This window comes from Dermochelys coriacea, chromosome 5, assembly GCF_009764565.3.
Source record: "Dermochelys coriacea isolate rDerCor1 chromosome 5, rDerCor1.pri.v4, whole genome shotgun sequence".
Classification (NCBI taxonomy): Eukaryota; Metazoa; Chordata; order Testudines; family Dermochelyidae; genus Dermochelys; species Dermochelys coriacea.
In genome coordinates, this window is record NC_050072.1 from 50336545 (window position 1) to 50354582 (window position 18038).

General features: G+C 44.4%; 1 protein-coding gene across 8 annotated transcripts in view; it reads right to left on the bottom strand.

Annotated features, from left to right (window-relative positions):
- FCHO2 (FCH and mu domain containing endocytic adaptor 2) overlaps positions 1–18038 on the bottom strand; it is a 263348-nt gene that overhangs the window by 34651 nt on the left and 210659 nt on the right. For 6 of the 8 annotated variants that reach the window (XM_043514274.1, XM_043514273.1, XM_043514272.1 and 3 more), the window contains one exon: positions 16426–16512. The exons of the other annotated variants lie outside the window; for them this stretch is intronic. In XM_043514274.1, the coding sequence (XP_043370209.1) occupies positions 16426–16512 (87 nt within the window). The remainder of the gene's footprint in view (positions 1–16425; positions 16513–18038) is intronic. 8 annotated transcript variants of the gene reach the window in all.

Sequence of the window (18038 nt, forward strand, 5' to 3'; positions counted from 1 at the left end):
CAAGCAGTACCTCGAAGAGAAAGGACTTGACTTTAAAGTGTTGCTGATCGTAGACAATGCCCCTGGCCACCCTGAGGCACTCTGGTTTGCGCATAATGACACTGAAGTCGTCTTTCTCCAAATAAAACCTCCATCGTCCAACCTCTCAACCAAGGTATGATTCGCTGTTTCAAGGCCACGTACATGAGGCTTACGTTCTCACTGATACATTGCGCTATGGAGGCTGATCCCAATCTTCATGTGATGGAGTGTTGGAAGTCGGTCAACATTGCCAATTGCATCACTTATATTAAACAGGCAATGGATGCAAGCAAGCCTGAAACAATCAATGCATGTTGGCGAAACCTATTGAAAGAATGTGTGAATGATTTTAAGGGTTTCCTGCCCATTGACAAAAAAATTAAACGCATTGTTCAGGTGGCCAGACACGTGGGTGGTGACGGCTTTGTCGACATCCTTGAGGAAGAAACTGAAGAATTAATTGAGGGCCATAGAGAAACACTGACTCACAAAGAGAGTTAGAGGAACTGATAAAATCGTCTACAGAAGACAAAGATGACGACGATGAACAGGAAGAGCCAGCAAGTTGGAATCTTCATAAATTTGCTGAAGTGTTCCAAGCAGCGAAACACGTGAATGATTTAATTTCTGAATACGATCCCTCTATGGAATGAGGCCTCAAAATCACATGTAGTATTACGGACGATTTGAGACCGTATCAAGAAATGTTTGAGCAGCTCAAGAGACAACAGTGATAATTGCCGATCACCATGTTTTTCAAGAAAAAACAACCAGCAGCAGATGAACCTAAGCGATCAACTTCTTGAGCTGAATCAGAGCCAACCACTTCGTCTACAACTCAGACTCTATCATCTCCGTCTCCTGGATTGACATCAAGCCCTGACGACCCCTCAATAGCGTTGTCAGGGGAAGAGGAAGACTAACCATTGGATTGTGTACAGTGCCCATCTTCATCATCTCATCGTTCATCATATGGGCGCTGTACTAATCATCATCGTCGTTGTATCACCATCATCATCATTATTGTAGACTAGCAAGAATATCCACGATGAATGGTGAGTGGTTAGGTTTACTGTTTTCCTTTTTTATTCTTTCATTCTTCCATCTCTCTCTCTCTCTCTTTTATGTAATTAAAAATACTGTAAAATTATATTTTGCATATAAACTCTATTATATACTGTACATTACTGTATACATATTACTGTACAGGGTTGTACAGTATACACAAAACCATATACAGTATACTGTACTTTATGGGTGATTTAAGGGATTTTCAAGGGTAATTTTGACTATACACGATTTTTGCCTTGCGCGCTAACTTTAGAACCTAATCCCCATGTAAGATGCGACTCCACTGTATATTATTTGTGTACATCATTTAACTGTAATATTGTCAATCAACCTATTAATTTTGCGCTCTCATTTTTCTCCAACTTTCTCTCCTTCTCCATATAGTATCCTGTTTGGGCTCTATCTTATGTATCAGCCTCCATTTAGTAGGTGTCTGGTAGTAAAGGAATATTCTGTCATTCACCTCAAAATCACCTGACTGCTATTATGGTTTGTGGCCTCCCCTATTATTCTCCTCCCGCACCTTCTTGGTTGCTGCAGTGGCAGGAACAGCAGCAGTAAAAACTGACCAGACTGGTCAGCTGACATGCTGCAGCTTGTCAAAGCTACAAGCAACAGTGACAGTAGAGTGGTGTGAAGACTCAGGAAGACAGCACAGTATTGGTTTACACTCAGTTCATATTTGGAAAATTATCTTTGCAACTATAAAAAGTGGCTACCTACCTGTATTGTAATTGTTTTTATGAGTTGTGGGTGCAGACATGTGTTCCACCCAGGTGTGCGTGCAATCAGTGCACCAAGGCCAGTAACTTTGCTTAGCAATATCCAGTGAGGTGGTACTCATGCCCCTTAGGCCCTCAAAACCCCCCTCTAATGGCTATTTAAGGGCAGCACTGCCCCAACCTTCCTCAATTCCTTTGCAACTAACATCAAGAGTAGAAACTCCACTGCAAAGGGGATAGAGGTAGGGTCACAAAATACCTATCTGCACCCACATGTCGAAGAACAACAATTTCAGTACAGGTTGGTAATAGTTTTTTCTTTTTCAAAAGGCTGCAGACGTGTATTACACTCAGGTGACTGGCAAGCAGTAACTGAAGGATGTGAGGCTCAGAATCAACTTGAACAACGACTGAAGGACTGCCTTCTCAAAGTCTGCATCTGACCAGAGATGCAGTTATAATAGCATAGTGTCTGCTAAATATATGCACAGAAGACCAGATATCGGCCCTGCAAATATCCAGTATAGAAACATTACTGAGAAATGCAACATAAGTTTCTTGGGACCCCATCAAATGAGCCATCACTTTCTGTGGAAGTGTGATCTGAGCTACCTCTCATAAGCTGTCATAATGCAGGAAATGATCCATCTGGAAATCATCTGTCCAGAGACCACCTGACTGTACATCTGATCCGCAGAGAACATGAAGTCGAGGTGATGAATTATTTGGTTTCATCCTTTTCAGATAGAATACCAAGCATCGTCTCACATCCAGTGTGAGAAGACGCTGTTCATCCACATTTGAATGTGGCTTATGAAAGAACACAGGTAAATATATAATTTCATTAAGATGAAACATGAGGGGGAAAAGTCCAAGAGAGCTGGCTGTATTTTAAAGGATCCTTACTGAGGCTGCAGGAACAAACCATCCTGATGTGTAGAAAGAATAGTAAATATGGAAGGCTTGACTTAACAGTGAAATCCTTGCTGAACTTAAACACACATAAAAATGCTTACAAGAAGTGGAAGCTTGGACAAATGACCAGGGAGGAGTATAAAAATATTGCTCAGGCATGCAGGAGTGAATCAGTAAGGCCAAATCACAATTAGAGTTGCAACTAGCAAGAGATGTTAAGAGTAACAAGAAGGGTTTCTACAGGTATGTTAGCAACAAGGTGGTCAAGGAAAGTGTGGGCCCCTTACTGAATGGGGGAGGCGACCTAGTGACAGAGGATGTGGAAAAAGCTAATGTACTCAATGCTTTTTTTGCCTCTGTCTTCACGAACAAGGTCAGCTCCCAGACTACTGCACTGGGCAGCACAGTATGGGGAGGAGGTGACCAGCCCTCTGTGGAGAAAGAGGAGGTTCAATACTATTTAGAAAAGCTGGACAAGCACAAGTCTATGGGGCCAAATGCGCTGCATCCGAGGGTGCTAAAGGAGTTGGTGGATGTGATTGCAGAGCCATTGGCCATTATCTTTGAAAACTCATGGCGATCAGGGGAGGTCCCGGATGACTGGAAAAAGGCTAATGTAGTGCCCATCTTTAAAGAAGGAAAGGAGGAGGATCCAGGGAACTACAGGCCAGTCAGCCTCACCTCAGTCCCTGGAAAAGTCATGGAGCAGGTCCTCAAGGACTCAATTTTGAAGCACTTTGAGGAGAAGAAAGTGATCAGGAACAGTCAGCATGGATTCACCAAGGACAAGTCATGCCTAACCTACTTGCCTTCTATTAGGAGATAACTGGCTCTGTGGATGAGGGGAAAGCAATGGATGTGTTATTCCTTAACTTTAGCAAAGCTTTTGATATGGTCTCCCACAGTATTCTTGCCAGCAAGTTAAAGTAGTATGGGCTGGATGAATGGACTATAAGGTGGATAGAAAGCTGGCTAGATCATCAGGCTCAATGGGTAGTGACCAATGGCTCCATGTCTAGTTGAAAGCTGGTATCAAGCGGACTGCCCCAAGGGTCGGTCCTTGGGCCGGTTTTGTTCAATATCTTCATTAATGATCTGGAGGATGGCGTGGACTGCACCCTCAGCAAGTCTGCAGATGACATTAAACTGGGAGGAGTGGTAGATATGCTGAAGGGTAGGGATAGAATACAGAGGAACCTAGACAAATTAGAGGACTGGGCCAAAAGAAATCTGATGAGGTTCAACAAGGACAAGTGCAGAGTCCTGCACTTAGGACAGAAGAATCCCATGCACTGCTCCAGACTAGGGACCGAGTGGCTAGAGGCAGCAGTTCTGCAGAAAAGGACCCAGGGGTCACAGTGGACAAAAAGCGGGATACGAGTCAACAGTGTGCTCTTGTTGCCAAGAAGGCTAACAGCATTTTGGGCTGTATAAGTAGGAGCATTGCCAGCAGATTGAGGGACGTGATTATTCCCCTCCATTCGGCATTGGTGAGGCCTCATCTGGCGTACTGTGTCCAGTTTTGGGCCCCACGCTACAAGGAGGATATGGAAAAATTGGAAAGAGTCCAGCGGACGGCAACAAAAATGATTGGGGCTGGAGCACATGATTTATGAGGAGAGGCTGAGGGAACTGAGATTATTTAGTCTGCAGAAGAGAAGAATGAGGGGGGATTTGATAGCTGCTTTCACCTACCTGAAATGAGGTTCCAAAAAGGATGGATCTAGACTGTTCTCGGTAGCAAATGACAGAACAAGTAGTAATGGTCTCAAGTTGCTGTGGGGGAGGTTTAGGTTGGATATTAGGAAAAACTTTTTCACTAGGAGGGTGATGAAGCACTGGAATGGGTTACCTAGGGAGGTGGTGGAATCTCCTTCTTTAGAAGTTTTTAAGGTCAGGCTTGACAAAGCCCTGGCTGGGATGATTTAGTTGGAGACTGGTCCTGCTTTGAGCAGGGGGTTGTACTAGATGAACTCTTGAGGTCCCTTCCAACCCTGATATTCTATGATGAAACTGTGAAACCACTTTAGACAAAAATTTTGGATGCAGTCTTCGGACCACTTTGTCTTTGCAAACTGCATTTACGGAGGTTCTGCCATTAAGGCCTGTAGTTCATTCACTCTCCTTGAGGCTGTTATGGAAATAAGAAAAGCCACACTTTGGCAAAGAAGAGAGAACAAGTTGTGAGGATGCCCCATAAAGGTAGCCAATATGGTACTAAGGTCCCATAATGGAAGAGTTTACTTCACAAGTGGAAAGAGACAGACAACTCCTCTTAGAAATCTCATTACCATGAAGTTTGAGAAAACAGACTTCCTTTGGATCAGAAGACAGAATACAGAGATTGCTGCTAAGTGGACCCTCAATGAGCTGAGGGGGGGGGGAAAGAAACCAAGGGACTAAAAGATGTAACAGATAATCCAAAGTGTCCTCAATGCTGGCTAGATTCAGCTGAATTCCCTTGACTAGTGATCAAACCAAAAAAATGTTTTCACTTGGCCAAATAGATAACCTTAGTGGAAGATTTTCTACTCGTAAGCAGAACACTCAGAACTGCTTCTGAACACCATCCTTCCCTTCATCTAACCATGCAGCATATACACCGTGAGGTGCAGACTGCTCCGCACTGGATGCCAAATTTGACCACGGTGCTGAGTCAGGAGGACAGGATAGAGAGGAATAGATCTGGGACGTCAAACACAGACTGAGAAGATTTCAGAACATTGTCTTGCAATGATACAATCTAATGCAACAATTATCAGTTTGGCATGATCCAACATCAGATTGTTTTCAAACTGCGGAAAGAGTGGGCTTGGGGGGAAAGCATACATCAGTGCTGAACCCCAGTTCACATGGAAGGCATTGATTAAGGATCCTGGACTGAGACCCAGTTGAGAACAAAACTTGTTTTTGGTTGCAAACAAGTCGACAGTTGGAACGCCCCATTCTCTGAACATGGACCTCAGTCTGCTGCTCTTCAGATACCACTCATGATTCTGGCAGAAATTCCTGCTGAGGTGATCAACCAAGTTATTCTGAGCATCTGGTAAGTGAGCAGCTGTGGAGATGTTTTCCCTAAAGCAAAATTGACGAACAACTTTATTGCTTCCTGACAAAGGGGGTTGGGGCAAGCTCCTCCCTGTTTTTCACATAAAACATTGTGGTGGTATTGTCATTGAGGATATGAACGTCTGTGCTCTTCATTTGTGGCCAGCATCCACTGTTAATGGCTTGAAGCTACAGGATGTTGATATGAAGGGATGTTTCCTTGTCTGTCCATAAACTGTGAACCTTCAATGTCCCCAGTTGTGTTCCCAATCTGTTGTGGCATCAGTAACTATGGTCCTGATTAGAGGAGGATGGGCAAAAGGAACACCTTTGCAAATACTGATCTGATCTGTCCACCACTCTAGAGAGACTCCAGGATGGGCAGTGACAATGACTGGCAGTTCAGGAGATACACCAACTTCAACCATCGCTGAAGAGGATGAAGATGTAATCTTTCATATTGGACCACGTAGGTAAATGCGGCCATATGGCCTAACAAATTCCAGCATTCAAGGATCAGAGTTGAAGGGTGAGAGTGAGGGACAGCCACAGGCAATGAACTGCATGAAATCCTTCTCTTGACAGAAACACCCTCAAACTTGTAGAGTCTAGAAGGGCCCCAGTGAACTCTATTTGTGTGCTGCTATTGTGGTGGCTGGCTTTCCTTTGTTCACCATCAGAACCAGACAATTGAAGAAACATAGAGGAAACTGGACCAGACAGAAGACTGGGTCTCTGGACTTGCCCCTTACTAATCAAACATCCAGGTAAAGGAAAGACATTAATTCCTCTTTTTCTGAGATATGCTGATACTACAGTCATGCATTTGGTAAATATGTGTGAACCGAGGACAGGCCAAAGGGAAGCACTGTGTACTGTTAATGGTGACCTGCTACTACAAATCTCAAACTTCCTGTGGCTTGAAAAAAATTGCTGTGGAAATAAGCATCCTAAGATCAAGGGCAGCAAATCAGTCGTGATTCAAAGTGGGGAGAACAGTAGCTAGGTTAACCATATGGTACTTGATGTACTTGTTGAGACCACAGAGATTAAGAATAGGTCTCACCCCTCCATTGGACTTGGGGATCGGGAAATATGAGTAGAATCCCTTTCCCTGATGCTGCAGGGGAAACATGAAGCATGCAGCCTAGACCTGTTGAAGGAGCTGTGACTCATGAGAGGAGTCCCTGAAAAACGATGGGGTAGTGGGGTGGGAAGAGGAAATGAACAGAAATTGAACGGTCTAACCAACTCTCACAGTGCTTAGGACCCATTTATCCTTGGTTACTGTTTCCCAAGCATTTTAGAAGCGAGACAGCCTGTCCCCAAATGGTGGAGATATGGCTGGGGAGATAAAGACCGAAATGCAGCTCTCAATATGCAAGTCAAAATGGCTGCTTGCTTGAAGCTGATGGAGGACAGCTGGCTGGTTAAAATTGGACCCAAAAGGCCTCCTACTCTGTGACTTGTGCCCCTTCCTCGAGAAGTCGTGCTGCCTAGCAGGGTAGGACAATCACCAGAAGTATCAATGAGCATACTATTGCTGCTGTTGTCGATAACCTCCATAATGACATCTCTTTACGAATAAATCCTCAATGAAAGCAAAGTAGCAGAAGACTCCTTAGCAAATGTAGTGTCTCATCAATCTTTTCAGAAAATAAAAACCTATCATTGAAAGGTAAGTCCTCTATGCTCTGCTGGACCACAGGAGCAATATTGCAACCACAAGGCCTTGCCAACTTTCGAGGACAGTGCCTTGAAGGCAAGAGAGAGAAGGAAGATGCTCCTAAGTTCAATCTTGAAGAACCCTTCAAGCCTAGTGGCAACGGACGAGCCTCTCCAGGCAGGGGCAAGAAAACATCCAGCCTCATCTGAAGCCCAATATGCAGACTAGATTGGTGTGATCAATGATAAAGTAGCTGGCACGTTGGGCCCTGGGGGGGGCATTGCATTCATAATCATTATCAAAGTCTGTTTTGGTGCTGAAGTCAAGGCTGGTACTAATATTGTAGAGGTGGTCTGTACTGAAACAGTCATTGGTACCGAAGACAAATGTGTGTACTGATGAGCCCCTTGGTACCGAGGAGGCGGCCAACCTCAATCCTGCACCCTGAGGATTAAGCAGTGTGGAAGATGGTACTGACAATAACAACAATTCTGCAGCCCTATGCTGCCTGGTATGCCAATAGTGTGGAAACAGTCAGTCCCAACACCAATGTTGTCGGTACTGGACTCAGCAGATGCCCCATGAATAATACTGAAATTGATGGTGTAGTGTCCAACTGATCTTGTCTCAGTTCCAAAGAGGAGATGATGGAGCCCTATCTTGGGCATCTGAGAAATCTCAATGCTGGTCCACACTCTTCTTGGAAGAAGAGGAGGAATCTCTCTAAGCTCTGTAGCCCAGTTCATCTTGAGAGTCGTTTTCCTTGGGGGATCAGAGAAGAATCAGATTCTTCATTTGGGGAAGCAATCAGAATCTGGCCATGGAACATGCCAGGTCCAAAGCTCTCTGAGGGGCCAATCAACCTGTGGAGGTCCCTGGTGCTGAAGCAGCACTGCCTGGTCCATAAGATATTGTTTCAGATGCAAGTCTCTAAACCACCTTCATTCTCCTTTTGAATGATTTGCAAATGAAGAACTTTTCTTTAATGTGCCATTCTTCAAGGCACAACAAACACTGAATGCTGGGTTCACAATTAGGAACAGACATCTCACATGACAGGCAGTGTTCAAAACTTGATGAAGGTATCACACCAAACCAACTAAACTGTATCTAACTTCTACTACTTTACTATATAAGGACTATATACATAAGAAAAGCACGGTGACAGAGAAATGTGAGATAAAATACCACATGGATACACTTTGACTCAAGCCATGGCTGGTGAGAAGGAACTGAGGGGGGTCATGGTGGTGCTGCCCTTAAAGAGCTACATGAGACTCTACAAGGGCCAAAGGGCACGAGTATCACCCCGACGGGTACTGCTAAGCAAAGTTCTCTGGCTTTAATGCGCTGAGTGCGTGCACTCCTAAGGGGAGATGGATGGATTTATAAAACAAAAAAAACAAAAACAAAAAACAAAAAGAGGAGGTAACTCATCCTGTGCAGTGACTGAGTTCTTTGAGATGAGTGTCCCTGTGGCTATTCCACTCTAGGTGTTGGTGCGTCCCTGCGCCTTCGCTCGGAGATTTTTACAGCAGTACTCGTACCGGTCGCACATGCGCAGAGCTTGCCCCCCTGCTCTGAGCGTACCTTAATAGTACACGTGCGCGACCAGTCTCCTCAGTTCTTTCTCTACAATGGAAGCTACCCCATCTCTGAAGTAGAGGGGAGGAGGGTGGGTAGTGGAGCACCCACAGGGACACTCATCTTGAAGAATGTCAGTTACTGCACAGGGTGAGTAACCTCCACTTCTTCTTCGCGAGCTGTCCCTGTGGGTGCTCCACTCTAGGTGACTTAAAAACAGTGTATCTCAAGGAGGTAGGGACTTTGGATTGGGTAGAAATGCAGTAGATAAAACAGCTCTGCCTAATCGTGTATCCGAGAGGGGGCCCTGAGTAGGGCATAATGCTTAACAAAAGTGTGTTCAGAAGACCAAGTGGCTGCTTTACAGATGTCAGTCAGGGGAACTTTGCGTAGAAAAGCCACGGAGGTAGCCATCGATCTAGAGGAGTGAGTTCTGATGCCTGCTGGAGACGTAACTTTCTGTAACTGATAACAGAATCGGATACAGGCAGAAATCCATTTTGAAAGTCTCTGGGTTGAAATAGGTATCCCTCTGGATCGCTCCATGATGGAGACAAAGAGTCTAGAATAATTCCTAAAGGTCTTGGTTCTAACCAAATAGAAGGACAAAGCCCTGTGTATGGGTTTGCATTGTGGATTCAAAAGAGTTCGCATGTGGTTTAGGAAAGAAGGTAGGCAGGTGTATCGGTTCATTGATGTGGAATGATGAATGGACCCTTGGAAGAAATCTGGGGTGTAATTGAAGGGTAACTGTCCTTAAAAAATAGGGTATACGGTGGGTCTGCCATGAGAGCTCCTATTTCTCCTGCCCGTCTGGCAGAAGTGATAGCCACTAAGAATGCTGTTTTCATAGAAAGGTGTAAAAGGGAGCAAGTGGCTAGGGGTTCGAATGGTTGTTGAGTTAAGCAAAACAACACTAAGTGGAGGGGTAGGAGGTCTAACGTCTGGGTATAGGGATTGAAGTCCTTTGAGAAAATGTTTAGTGATCGGATGAGCAAACACAGAGGTACTGTCAATTTTATTGTGGACGGTTGTAATAGCAGCTAGGTGGACTATGATGCAGCTAAAAGAAAGGCCAGATTGTTTGAGGTCCAACAGGTAGTCAAGTATAAGAGGAAGCGGTGCAGACATAGGAGGCAGTTGTTTAGCTGAGCACCATTGTGTAAATCGCTTCCACTTCTGGAGATAGGTGGTGTGAGTAGATTGTGTTCTGCTATGTAGGAGCACTCTTTGAACTTCGTCAGAGCATGCTAGTTTGTTTTGGGAGAACCATGTAGGAACCAAGCTTTGAGGTGAAGCATGGACAGGTTGGGGTGGAGAAATCGGCCGTGTTGCTACGATAGGAGGTTCGGAATGAGAGGCAATGAGATTGGTGGTCAAGTTGATATCCTGGTGAGGAACGGGAACCATGGTTGTCTGGGCCATGCTGGGGCAATCAGGATCACCTTGGCACGATCTGTTCGTATTTTTGTCAGAACTCTGTGGCGAATCGGGATCAGGGGAAAAGCATAGAGTAAGTTCCGGTGCCACGGAATCATAAATGCATCTACCAGGGAGTGTTTGCCCAGTCCTGCTCTGGAGCAAAATTTGGGGCATTTCGTGTTTTTCGCAGTTGCAAAGAGGTCTATAGTTGGGTAGCCCCAAATGCAGAATATGGTGGTGGTGATCGTTTCGTTTATCTCCCATTCATGGTCTCAGGGAAAGCGTCTGCTTAATTCGTCTGCTGTGGTATTCGTAGCCCCAGAAAGGTAGGCAGCTGATATCCGGATATTGTTTGCAAGACACCAGTTCCAGAGTTTCATAGCTTCTGTGCAAAGCGAACGAGAGCGAGCTCCTCCCTGCCTGTTTACATAGAACATGCAGGCTATGTTGTCTGTCATTATCTGTACATGTTGGTTCCAGATTAATGTGAGGAAATGACGGCAGGCATTGCTTATAGCTCGAATTCCAGGACGTTTACGTGCAGGGAGGTTCCGTTGGAGACCATAGCCCCTGGGTTGTGTGATGTAACATGTGAGCACCCCACCCTGTGAGGGATGCATTGGTAATCATTATGATGGATGGAGCCTCCTGGAGAAAGGAGACTTCAGAGCAGAGGTTGGAGGGAACTGTCCACCATAGGAGAGTCTTTGACTTGGAAAGGTATGGATAAGGTTTGGATAGGTATGGGTTTGTTTAGGGCATGCACATTGGGTCTGTAAACCATGGCCAACCAAGCTTGGAAGCACCTCATGTAGAGTCGTGCATTTTGGACCATGAAAGTGCACAAGGCCATGTGATCTAGTAGTTGTAAACAGTCTTGAGTGGTGACTTGAGGACTGTTGCGAAGTTTTGTTGCTAGCTGCTTTATGGTGTTGAAGTGATCGGACGGGAGAGATGCTATTCCCGTCCGGGAATCAAGGTGTGCTCCGATGAACTCCGGGTACTGGGTAGGAATTAATGTGGATTGTCGTTGTTTATTTATAGGCCAAGGGATAGGAAACAATTGACGGTGAGTTGCGTGAATCGAAGCGCTTCGTTGAGCGTTGAGGCTTTGAGGAGGCAGTCGTCTAGGTAAGGAAATATTATGACTCCTTGCTTCCTGACGTGGGCAGTAACTACAGCCAGGAGCTTGGAAAAAACACGGGGGGCAGTAGATAGGCCAAAGGGTAGCAGCCTGTATTGAAAATGCATCGAGCCAAGGGTGAAACGAAGGAAGCGTCTGTGGGCTGGATGTATTGTCACAGAAAAATAGGCGTCCTGTAGGTTGAGGGCTGAAAACCAATCGCCCTGCTCCAGCGCCTGGATTATGGTGGTGAGGGTAACCATTTTGAACTTTTGTTCCTTAATAAAATTGTTGAGCCACCTGAGGTCGAGGATCGGTTGCCATCCCCTGGTTTTCTTTTCTGTTAAGAAATAATGGAGTAAAACCTCTTCCCTCTGTATCTTTCGGGCACAAGCTCCACTACTCCCAATAGAAGGAGATGTTATACTTCTTGCAGGAGCAGTTGCTCATGAGAGGGGTCTCTGAAGAGGGATGGGGAGCGTGGGTGGGTAGGAGGCATGGATAGGAAGGGGATGGAATAGCCAAGTGTGATGACCTCTAAAACCCACTTGTTGGTGGTAATGTTGTGCCATTGATGGAAGAATGGTTGTAGGCAGTGTCCAAAAGTAGGGACAGGTGGTGTAAGCGCTGAAGTGGGCACATTGTTTTCGAAATCCTCGACCAAAGCTTCAAATCTGCTTCTTAGTTGAAGAGGGTTGAGACACTGCTGCAGAATTGGGGCGGCGACGCTGGTATCTGGGTCTCTAGCGTTGTTGGTCGTATGATCTCTGGAAGTGGAGGGTATACTTGGGGTAGCGTGGATGTTGGTAAGGTTGATATCTATATTGTCGCCTTCTGGTTGTAGGGGTTTGTATTCCTAAGGACCGGAGAGTTGCCCTTGAATCCTTCATTGAGTGAAGGACGTTGTTCGTTGTGGAGGCAAAGAGTTTGTTGCCGTCGAATGGAAGGTCTTTAATAGTAGTCTGGACCTCTCGAGGAAATGAAGAGGAAGAGAGCCACGAACTTCGGCGCATGATTACTGCTGTAGCGGTGGATCGTGCTGCAGTATTGGCCTCATCGAAGGCTGCTTGAAGAGCGGTACGTGATATGATTTGTCCCTCAGAGACTAAAGCAGTGAATTGTTGTCTCTCTGCTTCTGGAATGTCCTCAATAAAGTCCATGAATTTGTTGTAATTTTTGTGATCATATTTTGCCAGAACAGCCGTATAATTAGCAATTCGAAATTGTAGGGTGGAAGATGCGTATACTTTATGTCCAAGCAGATCTAAACGCTTACTGTCTTTATCGGCTGGGGAGGAGTGGAGATACTGGTGCTTGTTCTTTTAGTTGACTGCGTCAACTACCAGTGAATTAGGTGCCGGATGAGTGAAAAGAAATTCAGAGCCGTTGGAAGGGATGAAGTACTTGCAGTCCGCTTGTTTGCAGGTAGGTAAGCTTGCAGCAGGAGTCTGCCAGATGGCTTTGGCAAGTTCCAGAAGGGCTGGATTGATTAGCAATGCAATTCTGGAAGAAGTAGTCTGCAGGATATCCGTTAACTCATGCTGCTGTTCAGGAACCTCCTCCAGATTAATTCTTAATTCACTGGCCACTCTTTTGAAAAGGTCTTGAAATTTTGAAAAAGTCATCTGAAGATGACAGGGGGAGGAGGAAACAGGGCTTCGTCAGGAGTTACAACTGGGTCTACTGGGTTAGAGACAGGTCATGCCTGATTCTGCACTTGCGATGGTGCTGTCTGGTGACTGGCATCAGTGGCAGGTTCGTGAGCTTGTGGTGTTGGGCCGGTTTCAGGCCTGGTTGAGGTGGCAGAGTGAGTGTGGTCTCAAGGATAGGATGCCCGCGGGGCCCAGTATTGCCACTGTGGTGCGAAGGGCATAGGTGGTGCCATCCACGGGTTTACACACCACAGGGCAGGGTCCTGAGAGTAGGACGAGGTGATGTTTCTTTGATCTCTATTAATTGGGGTCTGAGGATGAGAGACTTCATACGTTGAAAAATCCTCCTGGAGACCAGCTTCCTCCTCACTGGAGGAAGGCTGTTTGGACCCTGGCTGAGCATTTGGCAAGAAGTAGGCATTCAGTAAGGGTGACTGCAGAATGGGTGACACAAGCAGGTCTCTTGACTGCGTAAATTGGAGTGCTGAAGCTTCCCTGTGTGGTGAGGGCTGTGTGAGAGGAATCTGCTGTGACGAAAAGTTCCTCTGCACCGCTGTCTTTAAAGTTGTTTGGCTGCCGGCCAGCTCAGTGGTTGATAGACTTTAGGGGGTCAAGCACATCCGCTTGTGTCAGCACGCTTCCACCGTGGTGCCGAAAGGTGCCATCTGAGAGGCAGGCAACTGGAAGCCTAAAGCCTGGGAACTGGAGCTTTGTGGTATCGTCGCAGCCGCAGGCGGGTTTCGCACGGCATGTCAAAACCACTTAGCCGGGGGAGTGCTGGGAGGGAGGCGGTAGACCTGCCGGGAGAACTTTTCCCATGAACTTCACTTTGCGGGTAACAGAAGGTGATGATTTTTGAAGTTTTCTTCATCTTCTTAGAGGCGGGGGGCTGTGGTATGGAGCAGAGCCGGAATCAGCACCTGAGTCTGAAGCTGACCCTAAGGATTTTTGCAGTAGGAGCAGTTTTAGCCTCAACTCCCTGTCCTTTCGTGCCCTAGATTTAAGTTTACTGCATTGGGCACATTTTTGGGGGATGTGGGACTCCCCAAAACATTTTATGCATTTTGAATGGCCATCTGATAGAGGGACGGCATCCTTACAATTAGAGCAGTGCTTAAAGCCTGGGGAGCCAGGCATGTCAGAAGCGGCTGCGTTGACAGAAACTAAGATTTTTTTTTTTTTTTTAAAAAGAGAAACTAACACACACTTCTGGTAATACTAATAACTAACACTATTGGTAACAATCTATCTATCTAATAGGGTAAGAGTAACAAAGGAGAAAAAGTTTTCTAATGAGTCTGCTGAGCTCTGTCTCAGGCCAGGGACGGTAGAGAAGGAATTGAGAAGACCAGTTGCGCATGCGTACTATTAAGGTACACTCAGAGAGGGGGGGCAAGCTCTGCGCGTGCACAACCAGTACGACTACTGCTGTAAAAAACTCCAAGCGAAGGTGCAGGGACACACCAACACCTAAAGTCCACAGGGACAGCTCTTGAAGAAGAACTTCAATTCTGGAGAGTTGATAGCACTTGCCTGGGAAAGCTTCCTAATTGCTATAGGCTAGTAGATTTTTCAAGCCCTGAAATCTACAGATTTAGATCTTACTGTTCCTGCTAAATGCTTTAAACATTGTTTCTAAGATTTGCATTGCTACAGGTCCTAAGTTAAAACAGTGCACAGACAAACACAAAAAACTGCATTTTTTAAACTACATATGAACATACTGGAGGAAATAGGGAAGAAAGGAAGAAAGTAAGAGTACATGAAAGAAGCATTTTTATAACATGAATAACTAATCTGGAAAGCATAACTAGCCAAAATAATTTCTATTATGTTTTCCCAAGATGACAAAGTTTGCTTCAAATTCTATCAAGGGGCAAATATTCACTGAATGATCTAAGTTTACTTCTATGCTGCATGGACTACCAATTGTTTAAATACTATAGAAATTCATATTGAGCTGCAAAACACTGTCCAAAAGGAAGGTTTTAAGTAGGGTGTAAAGGAAAAGAATGCCCATGTGGTGACTTTTTAAACCATAATATGTTACATGTACTTGCAAGTACATTTCAGTCAGCAACTTAATTATTGGGATGGGATTGTCAAAAGAGCTAAGCATTGGCTTAACTTTTGTCCTACTGACAGGTTTCAGAGTAGCAGCCGTGTTAGTCTGTATTCACAAAAAGAAAAGGAGTACTTGTGGCACCTTAGAAACTAACAAATTTATTTGAGCATAAGCTTTCGTGAGCTACAGCTCACTTCCTCGGATGCATTCAATGATAAAACTCCCAGTGACTTCAAGGAGTGCCGAATTAGGTCCAGTCCCAGTGATTTTGGAAATCCCACTCCTTGGTATCTAACTACAGCTCAAAGAGCAATAAAGGCCAGCTTGATTTAAACAATACTATCAAAACTTACTTTCACAGGATAATTGCCTATTGTTGCTTTTGCCATGGCACATATTTTCCAAAGTACATTATATTTATTCTGTGATATTTTCAAATACTCACTTTATTTAATATTGTATACATCAGGTAACAGATGTAGATGGATTCATTTTGCTTTGGACAAGAATCAGCTGAAGTGAGCATTATTCACTGTGGCTAAAATGTTCAAAAGCATTGACATCCCATTTTCCAAAGTGATTTAGGCTCTCAGTAGCCTTTAAATGAGATTTATGGTCCGAAGTGCCTAAATACCATTTGAAATTAGATGTATGCTTCTAAATCATAACAATGCTAAATCACTGCAATGCTGAACGCAGTAACACCTTTAAAAATCTGGGCCTTAGGTTCCTTTGAAATTTTACCCAGTGTCTTTAAACAACTGGATTCTGGCTTGTTTTTGACAACAAACAAAATCTGCATTTCAGCTAATAAAAAGACAGGTTAATTAGAAAAATCCAGGCTATTTTTATACATCTAATTTGTAACACTCTCTCTCTCATTTCAATGTATCAGTAAATTAGGGTCAACTGGCCTTCTGACTGACTACCACTTTGTATCATTATAAGTCTCTACTGTAGCAAAGAATGAAAACATATACACAAACGTTATGAGGCTTGATCCAAAACCCACTGAAGTCAGCTGAAATCTTTCCATTAACTTCAAAGGGTTTTGGATTAGGTCCTTGGACACACTTTTTCTCTCTTACGTATTATAAAACACTAATTATAACTGGATTAAAAATTACCATTTTTACCTGAGGTACCGGTGGTATTTGCTGTGCAATCTTTAGACAGGATGCAAGAGGAACAAAGAGAACTTTTTTGTATAGGAACAGATTGTGCTACAGAAAATAGCAAGAAAAAAGCATAGGGATTATGAAGAAATTTGCATACTATAGGGCAGCATCTGAGACGCCATTTTGAAAATAGTAATACAAGTGTCCTGAGACAACAACAGAAAGCCAACCCACATTTCTGGAAACTATGCAAAATGCTAGAATATTCAAAAAATTCATATCAAGTTTGATCTTAACTGAATAAAAGAAAAACACACTTAATTTGGCTGTTTATTCCTGGCTATGCGAACATTTTCAGAGCATCAATTTTAATAATTAAACACGGAATACTTCCCACAATAACCTATTGCAAGAAAAGTAATTTGTCTAGACCCAGTGAACCATTTACATGCAAATGCAAGGATATCCAAAGATTCTTAAAAAGAAAAGGAGTACTTGTGGCACCTTAGAGACTAACAAATTTATTAGAGCATAAGCTTTCGTGAGCTACAGCTCACTTCATCGGATGCATTAAAATTTTCCACTAGCCCTCTTTCTTCAGTGTCCAGTTCCATTAAAATAATTAGTTAAATAAAGGTATTTGCCATGTAAAAATACATTTTTGTAATATCTGAAGAGAAATAACCGTATCTTTTCAATAAAGAAAATGTTTACACCACCAACTAGCAGATTTAAGTTTGAAAACAGAATGCTTTGCTTCCGATTTAAAAAAAGACATCCTTAAAACCAAAAGATTAGAATAGGGGCTCCCAAACTTGGTTTGCGGCTTGTTCAGGGTAAGCCCCTGGTGGCCTGCGAGAGACTTTGTTTACCTGATTATTTGTTTACCAATCGTAGCTGCAGGAAGCGGTGGCCCAGCCTGCGCTGCTTCCCACAGCTCCCATTGGCCGGGAACGGTGAACCACTGGGAGCTGCAATACCCGCAGATGCTCAGGTAAACAAAATATCTCAGGCCCGCCAGGGGCTTAGCCTGAACAAGCTGCGAACCAAGTTTGGGAACCCCTGGATTAGAATGAAATCAATTTCAAAATTGTAAAAACAATGGTCCAATTTTTTTCCTCCTTACATCAGATCATTATGGGAAACATCCAGTGATGCATACCAGGATGTCACTGCAGGAAATTCCCCTGCTGTGTTGCCTAACTTCCTTACAGGGGACCTAATTTAAGGTAAACTTAGCTTTTAACCATGTATTTTTTTAAATTATCAGATGTGGTGATCAATAAGTGTCTAATTACCACACCTATTAAATCTTCCCTCCTTCCCAGAGCTCCCCAGGTTGGTTGGGAGAAAGGGCAGCATATGCGCTACCTTCTTTCTAATAACAGGACATACACCATCGGGGAAGGATGGCTGCCTGCTGACCTGTCCCAACCCAGGTAGGCAAGGACTAAGTAAGGAGGGGCCAGATAGGAAAAGCTGCTTGAAGGCTGCAATTGGCCTGTACCAGCACAGCCACAACAGAAGGGCTATGGGACTCCTCAGCCCAGGAGAGGAAGCCTATTTGAATCAACACAGTCCCAACAAAGATGGCTGTGGGACTCCTGACCCTAGGAGGAGAAGTTTGTTTG